At 45.7% G+C, this 19,994-nt stretch overlaps 1 protein-coding gene across 1 annotated transcript in view; it reads right to left on the bottom strand.

The window, feature by feature from the left end:
- Positions 1–2,103: 2,103 nt before the first annotated feature.
- The window catches only part of epb41a (erythrocyte membrane protein band 4.1a), a gene marked incomplete at both ends in the record, with an annotated part of 87,011 nt that continues 69,120 nt past the window's right edge, over positions 2,104–19,994 (bottom strand). Inside the window, 4 exons of the mRNA XM_084165475.1 lie at positions 2,104–2,202; positions 2,831–2,911; positions 6,540–6,653; positions 6,951–7,079. Coding sequence (XP_084021601.1) covers positions 2,104–2,202; positions 2,831–2,911; positions 6,540–6,653; positions 6,951–7,079 — 423 coding nt within the window. The remainder of the gene's footprint in view (positions 2,203–2,830; positions 2,912–6,539; positions 6,654–6,950; positions 7,080–19,994) is intronic.

Raw genomic sequence — 19,994 nt, 5'->3', positions numbered from 1 at the left:
GGTTAATCTGGGGTTAGGGTTACTACTGACCTGGTTATAGGAGAGGTGAGTCTGGGGTTAATCTGGGGTTAGGGTTACTACTGACCTGGTTATAGGAGAGGTGAGTCTGGGGTTAATCTGGGGTTAGGGGTACTACTGACCTGGTTATAGGAGAGGTGAGTCTGGGGTTAATCTGGGGTTAGGGTTACTACTGACCTGGTTATAGGAGAGGTGAGTCTGGGGTTAATCTGGGGTTAGGGTTACTACTGACCTGGTTATAGGAGAGGTGAGTCTGGGGTTAATCTGGGGTTAGGGTTAGGGTTACTACTGACCTGGTTATAGGAGAGGTGAGTCTGGGGTTAATCTGGGGTTAGGGTTACTACTGACCTGGTTATAGGAGAGGTGAGTCTGGGGTTAATCTGGGGTTAGGGTTAGGGTTACTACTGACCTGGTTATAGGAGAGGTGAGTCTGGGGTTAATCTGGGGTTAGGGTTAGGGTTACTACTGACCTGGTTATAGGAGAGGTGAGTCTGGGGTTAATCTGGGGTTAGGGTTACTACTGACCTGGTTATAGGAGAGGTGAGTCTGGGGTTAATCTGGGGTTAGGGTTAGGGTTACTACTGACCTGGTTATAGGAGAGGTGAGTCTGGGGTTAATCTGGGGTTAGGGTTAGGGTTACTACTGACCTGGTTATAGGAGAGGTGAGTCTGGGGTTAATCTGGGGTTAGGGTTAGGGTTACTACTGACCTGGTTATAGGAGAGGTGAGTCTGGGGTTAATCTGGGGTTAGGGTTACTACTGACCTGGTTATAGGAGAGGTGAGTCTGGGGTTAATCTGGGGTTAGGGGTACTACTGACCTGGTTATAGGAGAGGTGAGTCTGGGGTTAATCTGGGGTTAGGGTTACTACTGACCTGGTTATAGGAGAGGTGAGTCTGGGGTTAATCTGGGGTTAGGGTTACTACTGACCTGGTTATAGGAGAGGTGAGTCTGGGGTTAATCTGGGGTTAGGGTTACTACTGACCTGGTTATAGGAGAGGTGAGTCTGGGGTTAATCTGGGGTTAGGGTTACTACTGACCTGGTTATAGGAGAGGTGAGTCTGGGGTTAATCTGGGGTTAGGGTTAGGGGTACTACTGACCTGGTTATAGGAGAGGTGAGTCTGGGGTTAATCTGGGGTTAGGGTTACTACTGACCTGGTTATAGGAGAGGTGAGTCTGGGGTTAATCTGGGGTTAGGGTTACTACTGACCTGGTTATAGGAGAGGTGAGTCTGGGGTTAATCTGGGGTTAGGGGTACTACTGACCTGGTTATAGGAGAGGTGAGTCTGGGGTTAATCTGGGGTTAGGGTTACTACTGACCTGGTTATAGGAGAGGTGAGTCTGGGGTTAATCTGGGGTTAGGGTTAGGGGTACTACTGACCTGGTTATAGGAGAGGTGAGTCTGGGGTTAATCTGGGGTTAGGGTTACTACTGACCTGGTTATAGGAGAGGTGAGTCTGGGGTTAATCTGGGGTTAGGGTTACTACTGACCTGGTTATAGGAGAGGTGAGCCTGGGGTTAATCTGGGGTTAGGGTTACTACTGACCTGGTTATAGGAGAGGTGAGTCTGGGGTTAATCTGGGGTTAGGGTTACTACTGACCTGGTTATAGGAGAGGTGAGTCTGGGGTTAATCTGGGGTTAGGGGTACTACTGACCTGGTTATAGGAGAGGTGAGTCTGGGGTTAATCTGGGGTTAGGGTTACTACTGACCTGGTTATAGGAGAGGTGAGTCTGGGGTTAATCTGGGGTTAGGGTTACTACTGACCTGGTTATAGGAGAGGTGAGTCTGGGGTTAATCTGGGGTTAGGGTTAGGGTTACTACTGACCTGGTTATAGGAGAGGTGAGTCTGGGGTTAATCTGGGGTTAGGGTTAGGGTTACTACTGACCTGGTTATAGGAGAGGTGAGTCTGGGGTTAATCTGGGGTTAGGGTTAGGGGTACTACTGACCTGGTTATAGGAGAGGTGAGTCTGGGGTTAATCTGGGGTTAGGGTTACTACTGACCTGGTTATAGGAGAGGTGAGTCTGGGGTTAATCTGGGGTTAGGGTTACTACTGACCTGGTTATAGGAGAGGTGAGCCTGGGGTTAATCTGGGGTGATCTCTGTTTCCTGGTGCACCACCACTCTGGTCACAGACATGTCCGGGTGCTGCTCCTTCGCCTCCTTGATGGCCTGGGCCAGAGCCTGAGAAGAGGGAATACACATGAACACGCACACACACACGCGCACGCACGCACGCACGCACGCACGCACGCACGCACGCACGCACGCACGCACGCACGCACGCACGCACGCACGCACGCACGCACGCACACACACACACACACACACACACACACACACACACACACACACACACACACACACACACACACACACACACACACACACACACACACACACACACACACACACACACACACACACACACACACACACGGGAAGGTTCAATATTGAGATTGATGGCACTAATAAAAAGGCTATACATACATTAAAGACTTGATTTGTAAACACAATCACACCACAGGCAAATACAGTCGCTAAAACCCACACGACTACACAATTAGAAATGTTCATTACCAAAGAAAACACTCAAAGGGGTACTACATTCGGACAAGACAGCGTTCAGTTCACATCACATCAACAAACAAGCTCTTTTATTGATGTTATTATAGAGAGGACTGAAATGTTAAAGCATAGATTCTGTGTGATAACTCTAAACCAGAGGAATAATGTATTGTTACTCCACTGAAGTGGTCTCTAACGGAATACACACAGAGCCGGGGGCTAGATTTAGAATTCTGTCCCCCACCTTATCGTGATCGATCTCTGTGTCCCCAGTTATAACAATCCTCTTCTCAATGCGAGTCTCTGAGATCCCTCCTTTCACCGTCTGAAAGAGAGAGAGACAAAGAGATTGTTTAAAAAACAGCGCAGAGGATCAGAAATATCAAGCGCCAGGGGAAGAAAGAGAGAGAGTAAGAGATAGAGAGAGAGAAAGAGAAAGAGAAAGAGAGAGAGTGAGAGATAGAGAGAGAGAGAAAAGCTCACAAGGTGTCGATGCTCAAATAATCCTTAGCAGAAAAAAAGAGCCAAACAGAAAAACAGAAACTGAAAAACTATTCATTATTCATTCTCATTATCTTATTCATAGAATCCAACACTCAACCCCTCTGAGTGGGGGGTATCCCTTCTTTCTTTTCTTTCCAAAACACTTGCTTGCTGTTTCTGACCAACTCTCTCGCTATCTCTCTCAGAACCATCTTCTTGACCTGAACCAGTCAGGCTTCAAGACAGGTCACTTAACTGAGACTGCTCTCTGTGTCACGGAGGCTCTCCGCTCTGCCAAAGCTGACTCTCTCTCCTCTGTGTCACGGAGGCTCTCCGCTCTGCCAAAGCTGACTCTCTCTCCTCTGTGTCACGGAGGCTCTCCGCTCTGCCAAAGCTGACTCTCTCTCCTCTGTGTCACGGAGGCTCTCCGCTCTGCCAAAGCTGACTCTCTCTCCTCTGTGTCACGGAGGCTCTCCGCTCTGCCAAAGCTGACTCTCTCTCCTCTGTGTCACGGAGGCTCTCCGCTCTGCCAAAGCTGACTCTCTCTCCTCTGTTCTCATTCTCCTGTTTACGGACATATTTATTCTCTCCCTTTCCCAGTCTGCTGTCTCCACTTGCTTCAAGATGTCCACCATTGTTCATGTACACAAGAAAGCAAAGGTAACTGAACTAAATTACTATTGCCCCGTTGCACTCACTTCTGTCATCATGAAGTGCTTTGGGAGGCTAGTTAAGGATCATATCACCCTAGACCCAATTCAATTTGCTTACCGCTCCAATAGATCCACAGACGATGCAATCGCCATCGCACTGCACACTGCCCTATCCCATCTGGACAAGAGGAATACCTATGTAAGAATGCTGTTCATTGACTACAGCTCAGCCTTCAACACCATAGTGCCCTCCAAGCTCATCATTAAGCTTGGGGTCCTGGGTCTGAACCCCGCCCTGTGCAACTGGGTCCTGGACTTCCTGACGGGCCGTCCCCAGGTGGTGAAGGTAGGAAACACCTCCACTTCGCTGATCCTCAACACTGGGGCTACACAAGGATGCGTGCTCAGCCCCCTCCTGTACTCCCTGTTCACCCATGACTGCGTGGCCACGCCATGCCTCCAACTCAATCATCAAGTTTGCAGGTCAGTACAGGTGCATCAAAGCTGGGACCAAGAGACTGAAAAACAGCTTCTATCTCAAAGGCCATCAGACTGTTAAATAGCCATCACTAGCCGGCTACCACCCGGTTACTCAACCCTGCACTTTAGACGCTTCTGCCCTATATACATAGACATGGAATCACTGGCCACTTTAATAATGGAACACTAGTCACTTTAATAATGTTTACATACTGCTTTACTCATCTCATAAGTATATACTGTATTCTATTCTACTGTATTTTGGTCAATGCCACTCCGACATTGCTCGTCCTAACATTGATATATTTCTTAATTCCATTCTTTTACTTTTAGATTTGTGTGTATTGTTGTGAATGGTTAGATATTACTGCACTGTTAGAGCTAGGAATACAAGCATTTCGCTACACCCGTAATAACATCTGCTAAATATGTGCACGCAACCAATAACATTTTATTAGATTTAGATCAATTTTGATTTAGTGCCTTCGACACCATGAACGATCAGATCCTACTGTCCACCCTCTCAGGGTTGGTCTCAGGCTCTTCACACTCTTGGATTGCATCCTACCTCACAGGCCGCTCCTACCAGGTGTCGTGGAGAGAATCTGTCTGCACTACGTACTTTCACTACTGGTGTCCCCCAGGGCTCGGTTCTAGGCCCTCTCCTCTTCTCTCTATACACCAAGTCACTGGGCTCCATCATATCCTCACATGGTCTCTCCAATCATTGCTATGCAGATGACACTCAACTACTTTTCTCCTTCCCCCCTTCTGACACCCAGGTGGTGACACACATCTCTGTGTGCCTGGCAGATATCTCAGCTTGGATGTCGTCCGACCACCTCAAGGTCAACCTCAACAAGACAGAGCTGCTCTTCCTCACAGGGAAGGCCTGCCCGCTCCAAGACCTCTCCATCACGGTCGACAAACTCCACAGTGTCCCCCACCCAGAGTGCAAAGAACCTTGGCGTGACCCTGGACAACACACTGTCGTTCTCTGCAAACATCAAAACATTGACTCGCTCCTGCAGGTTCATGCTCTACAACATCCATAGAGTACAACCTTTCCTCACACAGGAAGTGGTACAGGTCCTAATCCAGGCACTCGTCATCTCCCGTCTGGACTACTGCAACTCGCTGTTGGCTGGGCTCCCCCTTGTGCCATCAAACCCCTGCAACTTATTCAGATTGCAGCTGCCCATCTGGTGTTCAACCTCCCAAGTTTTCCCATGTCACCCCGCTCCTCTGCCCAGTCCACTGGCTTCCAGTTGAAGCTCGCATCCACTACAAGACCATGGTGCTTACCTAGGGAACAGCAAGAGGAACTGCCCCTCCCTACCTTCAGGCTATGCTCAAACCCTACACCCCAACCCGAGCACTCCATTCTGCCACTTCTGGTCTCTTGGCCCTCCCACCCCTACGGTAGGTCAGGTCCCGCTCAGCCCAGTCAAAGCTCTTCTCTGTCCTGGCACCCCAATAGTGGAATCAGCTTCCCCCTGATACTAGGACAGCAGAGTCCCTGCCCATCTTCCGAAAACGTCCGATACCCTACGTCTTCAAAGAGTATCTGAAATAAGACAACTCAGTCTTACCCCCCCCCCCCCCCCCCCCAAACATAGTAAACAAAAATAATAATACAGAAATTACCTTGCACTTGTCTTTTCCTTCTAGCACTGCCTTTGCTGTTAATGTACTTACTACGACTGTGATATGTGGTTAGCTCTCCTAACTATCTTAGGATGAATGCACTGTAAGTCACTCTGGAAAAGATTGTCTGCTAAATCAGTGGTTCCCAAACTGTGCCCATTGCCACACCCCCTGACACGCCCCCCTGACACGCCCACCACCTACGGCCCTTTTTGATCAAGAAGAATCCCATGCATTGTTACAAATAATTTCAGAATTATACAGTCAATTTCTTAAAAGCTGTCACAAGAAGCCAAACTCAAATCCACATGAACTTAAACGTTTTGAAGAATCAATCAATCAATCAAATGTATTTATAAAGCCCTTTTTACATCAGCAGATGTCACAAAGTGCTTATACAGATACCCAGTCTAAAACCCCAAAACAGCAAGCAATGCAGATGTAGAAGCACGGAGGCTAAGAAAAACTCCCATGAAAGGCAGAAGAGGGTATTATTCATCAAATGTTTACTTCATCTTTGGTCTGTGTATGTTTTTTCACTGCTCAACCCTTATGGTGGGTCGCGACTCAAAAGACACCTCAATTGGTGGGTCACGAAGCAAAATATGTTAGGAACCACTACGCTAAATTACTAAAATGTCAACATCTAAAAGGTCAAACTGATCCTAGGTCAGGAAGCCCAGAACGTACCTTTGTGATCTGAGTGGTGGTGGTTGTACTGACTGTCTCTGAGGTGATGGTCTGGGCACTCAGCAGCACTCCGGAGTCCCTCTCTGCCACGCTGTCTAGGGGCTGAAGGAGACACTATGTTAACTCAAAGGCGGAGAAAATGGGTTCATTTAGGACTGCATTGTCTACCGGCTGTGAGAAAGACAACAGGATCAAGTTCATTAAGCACCAAAAGGAAGAAAACACACTGAAACAGGGAGGGAATACCAGGACTTGTCCAGTAAGAAACGCTTGTTTTCATTTTCCGTTGCAAGATGTTTTAAAAACGTTTTTTCTGTTGGGTATCCTTATGAATACAACTCAGTTCACTGTTAACACAAACTCACTGGGTTAATAAATGGTTTTATTTAATAACTAATCATCCCCTCTCACCTGCACTGACTCATAGGTAATGGTCTTGGTCTCAGTGTGCACGACGGGGGCCTCCTTGTTAGAGACGTCTCCTCGCAGGGAGTTAGACACGTCTGAGATGGTGATTGTCTGTGTCTTCACCACGTTAGGCTGTGAGGAAAGAAGGACAATACACACAGTGAATGTTGAGTTTTGTCATATCTTCACTCCCAACCAACGTCTCTAACGGCATACTTGATCTACCAGAACCTTCTCTAGTATGGCAGAATGCTATATACAGCATACATTTGGTGAATTAACACGTTTCTCCCCATACCGTATTCTCTCCCAACCCACCTATCATAGACCTTTCAAGACCCACGATGACCTATGACCCATAGACATAGAACCCTCATAGTAATGAAGTCTGGCCTGAAAATACTAGATATGTATTTTACCTGTTATATCTATGCTATGACCTATCTAGTATTTCCAGGCCATCCTTAATACTATGTGACTATCCCCTGTTCATACTACGTGACTATCCCCTGTTCATACTATCCCCTGTTCATACTATCCCTTGTTCATACTACGTGACTATCCCCTGTTCATACTACGTGACTATCCCCTGTTCATACTATCCCCTGTTCATACTACGTGACTATCCCCTGTTCATACTACGTGACTATCCCCTGTTCATACTACGTGACTATCCCCTGTTCATACTACGTGACTATCCCCTGTTCATACTACGTGACTATCCCCTGTTCATACTACGTGACTATCCCCTGTTCATACTACGTGACTATCCCCTGTTCATACTACGTGATTATCCCCTGTTCATACTATCCCCTGTTCATACTACGTGACTATCCCCTGTTCATACTATGTGACTATCCCCTGTTCATACTAACCCCTGTTCATACTACGTGACTATCCCCTGTTCATACTACGTGACTATCCCCTGTTCATACTACGTGACTATCCCCTGTTCATACTACGTGACTATCCCCTGTTCATACTACATGACTATCCCCTGTTCATACTACGTGACTAGCCCCTGTTCATACTACGTGACTATCCCCTGTTCATACTACGTGATTATCCCCTGTTCATACTACGTGACTATCCCCTGTTCATACTATGTGACTATCCCCTGTTCATACTAACCCCTGTTCATACTACGTGACTATCCCCTGTTCATACTATCCCCTGTTCATACTATCCCCTGTTCATACTACATGATATTCCCCTGTTCATACTACGTGACTATCCCCTGTTCATACTACGTGACTATCCCCTGTTCATACTATCCCCTGTTCATACTACGTGACTATCCCCTGTTCATACTATGTGACTATCCCCTGTTCATACTATGTGACTATCCCCTGTTCATACTATCCCCTGTTCATACTATGTGACTATCCCCTGTTCATACTACATGACTATCCCCTGTTCATACTACGTGACTATCCCCTGTTCATACTATCCCCTGTTCATACTATGTGACTATCCCCTGTTCATACTATGTGACTATCCCCTGTTCATACTATCCCCTGTTCATACTACATGATTATCCCCTGTTCATACTACGTGACTATCCCCTGTTCATACTACGTGACTATCCCCTGTTCATACTATCCCCTGTTCATACTACGTGACTATCCCCTGTTCATACTATGTGACTATCCCCTGTTCATACTACGTGACTATCCCCTGTTCATACTATGTGACTATCCCCTGTTCATACTATGTGACTATCCCCTGTTCATACTACGTGACTATCCCCTGTTCATACTATGTGACTATCCCCTGTTCATACTATGTGACTATCCCCTGTTCATACTATCCCCTGTTCATACTACGTGACCATCCCCTGTTCATACTATCCCCTGTTCATGATATGTGACTATCCCCTGTTCATACTACGTGACTATCCCCTGTTCATACTATCCCCTGTTCATACTACGTGACTATCCCCTGTTCATACTACGTGACTATCCCCTGTTCATACTATCCCCTGTTCATTCTACGTGACTATCCCCTGTTCATACTACGTGACTATCCCCTGTTCATACTATCCCCTGTTCATTCTACGTGACTATCCCCTGTTCATACTACGTGACTATCCCCTGTTCATACTATGTGACTATCCCCTGTTCATACTACGTGACTATCACCTGTTCATACTACGTGACTATCCCCTGTTCATACTACATGACTATCCCCTGTTCATACTACGTGACTATCCCCTGTTCATACTACGTGACTATCCCCTGTTCATACTACATGACTATCCCCTGTTCATACTACGTGACTATCCCCTGTTCATACTATGTGACTATCCCCTGTTCATACTATGTGACTATCCCCTGTTCATACTATGTGACTATCCCCTGTTCATACTACGTGACTATCCCCTGTTCATACTACGTGACTATCCCCTGTTCATACTAACCCCTGTTCATACTACATGACTATCCCCTGTTCATACTACATGACTATCCCCTGTTCATACTACGTGACTATCCCCTGTTCATACTACGTGACTATCCCCTGTTCATACTATCCCCTGTTCATACTACGTGACTATCCCCTGTTCATACTATGTGACTATCCCCTGTTCATACTATGTGACTATCCCCTGTTCATACTATCCCCTGTTCATACTATGTGACTATCCCCTGTTCATACTACATGACTATCCCCTGTTCATACTACGTGACTATCCCCTGTTCATACTATCCCCTGTTCATACTATGTGACTATCCCCTGTTCATACTATGTGACTATCCCCTGTTCATACTATCCCCTGTTCATACTACATGATTATCCCCTGTTCATACTACGTGACTATCCCCTGTTCATACTACGTGACTATCCCCTGTTCATATTATCACCTGTTCATACTACGTGACTATACCCTGTTCATACTACGTGACTATCCCCTGTTCATACTACGTGACTATCCCCTGTTCATACTATGTGACTATCCCCTGTTCATACTATGTGACTATCCCCTGTTCATACTACGTGACTATCCCCTGTTCATACTATGTGACTATCCCCTGTTCATACTACGTGACTATCCCCTGTTCATACTATCCCCTGTTCATACTACGTGACCATCCCCTGTTCATACTATCCCCTGTTCATACTATGTGACTATCCCCTGTTCATACTACGTGACTATCCCCTGTTCATACTATCCCCTGTTCATACTACGTGACTATCCCCTGTTCATACTACGTGACTATCCCCTGTTCATACTATCCCCTGTTCATTCTACGTGACTATCCCCTGTTCATACTACGTGACTACCCCCTGTTCATACTATCCCCTGTTCATTCTACGTGACTATCCCCTGTTCATACTACGTGACTATCCCCTGTTCATACTATGTGACTATCCCCTGTTCATACTACGTGACTATCCCCTGTTCATACTACGTGACTATCCCCTGTTCATACTACATGACTATCCCCTGTTCATACTACGTGACTATCCCCTGTTCATACTATGTGACTATCCCCTGTTAATACTACATGACTATCCCCTGTTCATACTACGTGACTATCCCCTGTTCATACTATGTGACTATCCCCTGTTCATACTACGTGACTATCCCCTGTTCATACTACGTGACTATCCCCTGTTCATACTATCCCCTGTTCATACTATGTGACTATCCCCTGTTCATACTACGTGACTATCCCCTGTTCATACTATCCCCTGTTCATACTACGTGACTATCCCCTGTTCATACTATCCCCTGTTCATACTACGTGATTATCCCCTGTTCATACTACGTGACTATCCCCTGTTCATACTATCCCCTGTTCATACTACGTGACTATCCCCTGTTCATACTATCCCCTGTTCATACTACGTGACTATCCCCTGTTCATACTATGTGACTATCCCCTGTTCATACTACGTGACTATCCCATGTTCATACTACGTGACTATCCCCTGTTCATACTACATGACTATCCCCTGTTCATACTACGTGACTATCCCCTGTTCATACTACGTGACTATCCCCTGTTCATACTACATGACTATCCCCTGTTCATACTACGTGACTATCCCCTGTTCATACTATCCCCTGTTCATACTATGTGACTATCCCCTGTTCATACTACGTGACTATCCCCTGTTCATACTATCCCCTGTTCATACTACGTGACTATCCCCTGTTCATACTATCCCCTGTTCATACTACGTGATTATCCCCTGTTCATACTACGTGACTATCCCCTGTTCATACTATCCCCTGTTCATACTACGTGACTATCCCCTGTTCATACTATCCCCTGTTCATACTACGTGACTATCCCCTGTTCATACTATGTGACTATCCCCTGTTCATACTACGTGACTATCCCATGTTCATACTACGTGACTATCCCCTGTTCATACTACATGACTATCCCCTGTTCATACTACGTGACTATCCCCTGTTCATACTACGTGACTATCCCCTGTTCATACTACATGACTATCCCCTGTTCATACTACGTGACTATCCCCTGTTCATACTATGTGACTATCCCCTGTTCATACTACATGACTATCCCCTGTTCATACTACGTGACTATCCCCTGTTCATACTATGTGACTATCCCCTGTTCATACTACGTGACTATCCCCTGTTCATACTACGTGACTATCCCCTGTTCATACTACGTGACTATCCCCTGTTCATACTATCCCCTGTTCATACTACGTGACTATCCCCTGTTCATATTATCCCCTGTTCATACTACGTGATTATCCCCTGTTCATACTACGTGACTATCCCCTGTTCATACTATCCCCTGTTCATACTACGTCACTATCCCCTGTTCATACTATCCCCTGTTCATACTATCCCCTGTTCATACTACGTGAATATCCCCTGTTCATACTATGTGACTATCCCCTGTTCATACTACGTGACTATCCCCTGTTCATACTACGTGACTATCCCCTGTTCATACTACGTGACTATCCCCTGTTCATACTACGTGACTATCCCCTGTTCATACTACGTGACTATCCCCTGTTCATACTACGTGATTATCCCCTGTTCATACTATCCCCTGTTCATACTACGTGACTATCCCCTGTTCATACTATGTGACTATCCCCTGTTCATACTAACCCCTGTTCATACTACGTGACTATCCCCTGTTCATACTACGTGACTATCCCCTGTTCATACTACGTGACTATCCCCTGTTCATACTACATGACTATCCCCTGTTCATACTACGTGACTAGCCCCTGTTCATACTACGTGACTATCCCCTGTTCATACTACGTGATTATCCCCTGTTCATACTATCCCCTGTTCATACTACGTGACTATCCCCTGTTCATACTATGTGACTATCCCCTGTTCATACTAACCCCTGTTCATACTACGTGACTATCCCCTGTTCATACTATCCCCTGTTCATACTATCCCCTGTTCATACTACATGATATTCCCCTGTTCATACTACGTGACTATCCCCTGTTCATACTACGTGACTATCCCCTGTTCATACTATCCCCTGTTCATACTACGTGACTATCCCCTGTTCATACTATGTGACTATCCCCTGTTCATACTATGTGACTATCCCCTGTTCATACTATCCCCTGTTCATACTATGTGACTATCCCCTGTTCATACTACATGACTATCCCCTGTTCATACTACGTGACTATCCCCTGTTCATACTATCCCCTGTTCATACTATGTGACTATCCCCTGTTCATACTATGTGACTATCCCCTGTTCATACTATCCCCTGTTCATACTACATGATTATCCCCTGTTCATACTACGTGACTATCCCCTGTTCATACTACGTGACTATCCCCTGTTCATACTATCCCCTGTTCATACTACGTGACTATCCCCTGTTCATACTATGTGACTATCCCCTGTTCATACTACGTGACTATCCCCTGTTCATACTATGTGACTATCCCCTGTTCATACTATGTGACTATCCCCTGTTCATACTACGTGACTATCCCCTGTTCATACTATGTGACTATCCCCTGTTCATACTATGTGACTATCCCCTGTTCATACTATCCCCTGTTCATACTACGTGACCATCCCCTGTTCATACTATCCCCTGTTCATGATATGTGACTATCCCCTGTTCATACTACGTGACTATCCCCTGTTCATACTATCCCCTGTTCATACTACGTGACTATCCCCTGTTCATACTACGTGACTATCCCCTGTTCATACTATCCCCTGTTCATTCTACGTGACTATCCCCTGTTCATACTACGTGACTATCCCCTGTTCATACTATCCCCTGTTCATTCTACGTGACTATCCCCTGTTCATACTACGTGACTATCCCCTGTTCATACTATGTGACTATCCCCTGTTCATACTACGTGACTATCCCCTGTTCATACTACGTGACTATCCCCTGTTCATACTACATGACTATCCCCTGTTCATACTACGTGACTATCCCCTGTTCATACTACGTGACTATCCCCTGTTCATACTACATGACTATCCCCTGTTCATACTACGTGACTATCCCCTGTTCATACTATGTGACTATCCCCTGTTCATACTATGTGACTATCCCCTGTTCATACTATGTGACTATCCCCTGTTCATACTACGTGACTATCCCCTGTTCATACTACGTGACTATCCCCTGTTCATACTAACCCCTGTTCATACTACATGACTATCCCCTGTTCATACTACATGACTATCCCCTGTTCATACTACGTGACTATCCCCTGTTCATACTACGTGACTATCCCCTGTTCATACTATCCCCTGTTCATACTACGTGACTATCCCCTGTTCATACTATGTGACTATCCCCTGTTCATACTATGTGACTATCCCCTGTTCATACTATCCCCTGTTCATACTATGTGACTATCCCCTGTTCATACTACATGACTATCCCCTGTTCATACTACGTGACTATCCCCTGTTCATACTATCCCCTGTTCATACTATGTGACTATCCCCTGTTCATACTATGTGACTATCCCCTGTTCATACTATCCCCTGTTCATACTACATGATTATCCCCTGTTCATACTACGTGACTATCCCCTGTTCATACTACGTGACTATCCCCTGTTCATATTATCACCTGTTCATACTACGTGACTATACCCTGTTCATACTATGTGACTATCCCCTGTTCATACTACGTGACTATCCCCTGTTCATACTATGTGACTATCCCCTGTTCATACTATGTGACTATCCCCTGTTCATACTACGTGACTATCCCCTGTTCATACTATGTGACTATCCCCTGTTCATACTACGTGACTATCCCCTGTTCATACTATCCCCTGTTCATACTACATGACCATCCCCTGTTCATACTATCCCCTGTTCATACTATGTGACTATCCCCTGTTCATACTACGTGACTATCCCCTGTTCATACTATCCCCTGTTCATACTACGTGACTATCCCCTGTTCATACTACGTGACTATCCCCTGTTCATACTATCCCCTGTTCATTCTACGTGACTATCCCCTGTTCATACTACGTGACTACCCCCTGTTCATACTATCCCCTGTTCATTCTACGTGACTATCCCCTGTTCATACTACGTGACTATCCCCTGTTCATACTATGTGACTATCCCCTGTTCATACTACGTGACTATCCCCTGTTCATACTACGTGACTATCCCCTGTTCATACTACATGACTATCCCCTGTTCATACTACGTGACTATCCCCTGTTCATACTATGTGACTATCCCCTGTTAATACTACATGACTATCCCCTGTTCATACTACGTGACTATCCCCTGTTCATACTATGTGACTATCCCCTGTTCATACTACGTGACTATCCCCTGTTCATACTACGTGACTATCCCCTGTTCATACTATCCCCTGTTCATACTATGTGACTATCCCCTGTTCATACTACGTGACTATCCCCTGTTCATACTATCCCCTGTTCATACTACGTGACTATCCCCTGTTCATACTATCCCCTGTTCATACTACGTGATTATCCCCTGTTCATACTACGTGACTATCCCCTGTTCATACTATCCCCTGTTCATACTACGTGACTATCCCCTGTTCATACTATCCCCTGTTCATACTACGTGACTATCCCCTGTTCATACTATGTGACTATCCCCTGTTCATACTACGTGACTATCCCATGTTCATACTACGTGACTATCCCCTGTTCATACTACATGACTATCCCCTGTTCATACTACGTGACTATCCCCTGTTCATACTACGTGACTATCCCCTGTTCATACTACATGACTATCCCCTGTTCATCAATCAATTTTCAATTTTATTTTATATAGCCCTTCTTACATCAGCTAATATCTCGAAGTGCTGTACAGAAACCCAGCCTAAAACCCCAAACAGCTAGTAATGCAGGTGTAGAAGCACGGTGGCTAGGAAAAACTCCCTAGAAAGGCGAAAACCTAGGAAGAAACCTAGAGAGGAACCAGGCTATGAGGGGTGGCCAGTCCTCTTCTGGCTGTGCCGGGTGGAGATTATAACAGAACCATGCCAAGATGTTCAAAAATGTTCATAAGTGACAAGCATGGTCAAATAATAATCAGGAATAAATCTCAGTTGGCTTTTCATAGCCGATCATTAAGAGTTTGAAAACAGCAGGTCTGGGACAGGTAGGGGTTCCATAACCGCAGGCAGAACAGTTTAAACTGGAATAGCAGCAAGGCCAGGCGGACTGGGGACAGCAAGGAGTCACCACGGCCGGTAGTCCCGACGTATGGTCCTAGGGCTCAGGTCTCTCAGTTGGCTTTTCATAGCCGATCATTAAGAGTTGAAAACAGCAGGTCTGGGACAGGTAGGGGTTTCGTAGCCGCAGGCAGAACAGTTGAAACTGGAATAGCAGCAAGGCCAGGCGGACTGGGGACAGCAAGGTGTCATCATGCCCGGTAGTCCTGACGTATGGTCCTAGGGCTCAGGTTCTCAGAGAGAAAGAGAGAACGAGAGAATTAGAGAGAGCATACTTAAATTCACACAGGACACTGGATAAGACAGGAGAAGTACTCCAGGTATAACCAACTAACCCCAGCCCCCCGACACATAAACTACTGCAGCATAAATACTGGAGGCTGAGACAGGAGCGGTCCGGAGACACTGTGGCCCCATCCGAAGAAACCCCCGGACAGGGCCAAACAGGAAGGATATAACCCCACCCACTCCGCCAAAGCACAGCCCCCGCACCACTAGAGGGATATCCCCAACCACCAACTTACAATCCTGAGACAAGGCCGAGTATAGCCCACAGAGGTCTCCACCACAGCACAAACCAAGGGGGGGGCGCCAACCCAGACAGGAAGATCACGTCAGTAACTCAACCCACTCAAGTGACGCACCCCTCCCAGGGACGGCATGAAAGAGCACCAGCAAGCCAGTGACTCAGCCCCTGCAACAGGGTTAGAGGCAGAGAACCCCAGTGGAGAGGGGAACCGGCCCGGCAGAGACAGCAAGGGCTGTTCGTTGCTCCAGCCTTTCCGTTCACCTTCACACTCCTGGGCCAGACTACACTCAATCATATGACCTACTGAAGAGATAAGTCTTCAGTAAAGACTTAAAGGTTGAGACTGAGTCTGCGTCTCTCACATGGGTAGGCAGACTGTTCCATAAAAATGGAGATCTATAGGAGAAAGCCCTGCCTCCCGCTGTTTGCTTAGAAATTCTAGGGACAATTAGGAGGCCTGCGTCTTGTGACCGTAGCGTACGTATTGGTATGTACGGCAGGACCAACTCGGAAAGATAGGTAGGAGCAAGCCCATGTAACGCTTTATAGGTTAACAGTAAAACCTTGAAATCAGCCCTTGCCTTAACAGGAAGCCAGTGTAGGGAAGCTAGCACTGGAGTAATATGATCAAATTTCTTGGTTCTAGTCAGGATTCTAGCAGCCGTATTTAGCACTAACTGAAGTTTATTTAGTGCTTTATCCGGGTAGCCGGAAAATAGAGCATTGCAGTAGTCTAACCTAGAAGTAACAAATGCATGGATTAATTTTTCTGCATCATTTTTGGACAGAAAATTTCTGATTTTTGCAATGTTACGTAGATGGAAAAAAGCTGTCCTTGAAACAGTCTTGATATGTTCGTCAAAAGAGAGATCAGGGTCAAGAGTAACGCCTAGGTCCTTCACAGTTTTATTTGAGACGACTTTACAACCATCAAGATGAATTGTCAGATTTAACAGAAGATCTCTTTGTTTCTTGGGACCTAGAACAAGCATCTCTGTTTTGTCCGAGTTTAAAAGTAAAAAGTTTTCAGCCATCCACTTCCTTATGTCTGAAACACAGGCTTCTAGCGAGGGCAATTTTGGGGCTTCACCATGCTTCATTGAAATGTACAGCTGTGTGTCATCCGCATAGCAGTGAAAGTTAACATTATGTTTTCGAATAACATCCCCAAGAGGTAAAATATATAGTGAAAACAATAGTGGTCCTAAAACAGAACCTTGAGGAACACCGAAATGTACAGTTGATTTGTCGGAGGACAGACCATTCACAGAGACAAACTGATATCTTTCCGACAGGTAGGATCTAAACCAGGCCAGAACTTGTCCGTGTAGACCAATTTGGGTTTCCAGTCTCTCCAAAAGAATGTGGTGATCGATGGTGTCAAAGGCAGCACTAAGGTCTAGTAGCACGAGGACAGATGCAGAGCCTCGGTCTGACGCCATTAAAAGGTCATTTACCACCTTCACAAGTGCAGTCTCAGTGCTATGATGGGGTCTAAAACCAGACTGAAGCATTTCGTATACATTGTTTGTCTTCAGAAAGGCAGTGAGTTGCTGCGCAACAGCTTTTTCTAAAATTTTTGAGAGGAATGGAAGATTCGATATAGGCCGATAGTTTTTTATATTTTCCGGGTCAAGGTTTGGCTTTTTCAAGAGAGGCTTTATCACTGCCACTTTTAGTGAGTTTGGTACACATCCGGTGGATAGAGAGCTGTTTATTATGTTCAACATAGGAGGGCCAAGCACAGGAAGCAGCTCCTTCAGCAGTTTAGTAGGAATAGGATCCAGTATGCAGCTTGAAGGTTTAGAGGCCATGATTATTTTCATCATTGTGTCAAGAGATATAGTACTAAAACACTTAAGTGTCTCTCCCGATCCCAGGCCCTCGCAGAGCTGTGCAGATCCAGGACAGCTAAGCCCTGGAGGAATACGCAGATTCAAAGAGGAGTCCGTAATTTGCTTTCTAATGGTCATGATCTTTTCCTCAAAGAAGTTCATGAATTTATCACTGCTGAAGTGAAAGCCATCCTCTCTTGGGGAATGCTGCTTTTTAGTTAGCTTTGCAACAGTATCAAAAAGAAATTTTGGATTGTTCTTATTTTCCTCGATTAAGTTGGAAAAGTAGGATGATCGAGCAGCAGTGAGGGCTCTTCGGTACTGCACGGTACTGTCTTTCCAAGCTAGTCGGAAGACTTCCAGTTTGGTGTGGCGCCATTTCCGTTCCAATTTCCTGGAAGCTTGCTTCAAAGCTCGGGTATTTTCTGTATACCAGGGAGCTAGTTTCTTATGACAAATGTTTTTCGTTTTTAGGGGTGCAACTGCATCTAGGGTATTGCGCAAGGTTAAATTGAGTTCCTCAGTTAAGTGGTTAACTGATTTTTGTCCTCTGACGTCCTTGGGTAGGCAGAAGGAGTCTGGAAGGGCATCAATGAATTTTTGTGTTGTCTGAGAATTTATAGCACGACTTTTGATGCTCCTTGGTTGGGGTCTGAGCAGATTATTTGTTGCGATTGCAAACGTAATAAAATGGTGGTCCGATAGTCCAGGATTTTGTGGAAAAACATTAAGATCTACAACATTTATTCCATGGGACAAAACTAGGTCCAGAGTATGACTGTGGCAGTGAGTAGGTCCAGAGACATGTTGGACAAAACCCACTGAGTCGATAATGGCTCCGAAAGACTTTTGGAGTGGGTCTGTGGACTTCTCCATGTGAATATTAAAATCACCAAAAATTAGAATATGATCTGCTATGACTACAAGGTCTGATAGGAATTCAGGAAACTCAGAGAGGAACGCTGTATATGGCCCAGGAGGCCTGTAAACAGTAGCTATAAAAAGTGATTGAGTAGGCTGCATAGATTTCATGACTAGAAGCTCAAAAGATGAAAACGCCATTTTTTTTTTTGTAAATTGAAATTTGCTATCGTAAATGTTAGCAACACCTCCGCCTTTGCGGGATGCACGGGGAATATGGTCACTAGTGTAACCAGGAGGTGAGGCCTCATTTAACACAGCAAATTCATCAGGCTTAAGCCATGTTTCAGTCAGGCCAATCACATCAAGATTATGATCAGTGATTAGTTCATTGACTATGACTGCCTTTGAAGTGAGGGATCTAACATTAAGTAACCCTATTTTGAGATGTGAGGTATCACAATCTCTTTCAATAATGGCAGGAATGGAGGAGGTCTTTATCCTAATAAGATTGCTAGGGTGAACACCGCCATGTTTAGTTTTGCCCAACCTAGGTCGAGGCACAGACACAGTCTCAATGGGTATGGCTGAGCTGACTACACTGACTGTGCTATTGGCAGACTCCACTAAGCTGGCAGGTTGGCTAACAGCCTGCTGCCTGGCCTGCACCCTATTTCACTGTGGGGCTAGAGGAGTTAGAGCCCTATCTATGTTGGTAGATAAGAGGAGAGCACCCCTCCAGCTAGGATGGAGTCCGTCACTCCTCAGCAGGTCAGGCTTGATCCTGTTTGTGGGTGAGTCCCAGAAAGAGGGCCAATTATCCACAAATGTTATCTTTTGGGAGGGGCAGAAAACAGTTTTCAACCAGCGATTAAGTGCTGAGACTCTGCTGTAGAGCTCGTCACTTCCCCTAACTGGGAGGGGGCCAGAGACAATTACTCGATGCCGACACATCTTTCTAGCTGATTTACACGCTGAAGCTATGTTGCACTTGGTGACCTCTGACTGTTTCATCCTAACATCGTTGGTGCCGACGTGGATAACAATATCTCTATACTCTCTACACTCGCCAGTTTTAGCTTTAGCCAGCACCATCTTTAGATTAGCCTTAACGTCGGTAGCCCTGCCC

The sequence above is a fragment of the Coregonus lavaretus genome (assembly GCF_964263955.1).
Source record: "Coregonus lavaretus genome assembly, chromosome: 7".
Classification (NCBI taxonomy): Eukaryota; Metazoa; Chordata; class Actinopteri; order Salmoniformes; family Salmonidae; genus Coregonus; species Coregonus lavaretus.
The sequence above is the reverse complement of the archived record's forward strand: the minus strand, read 5'-3'. Positions and strand labels throughout refer to the sequence as shown.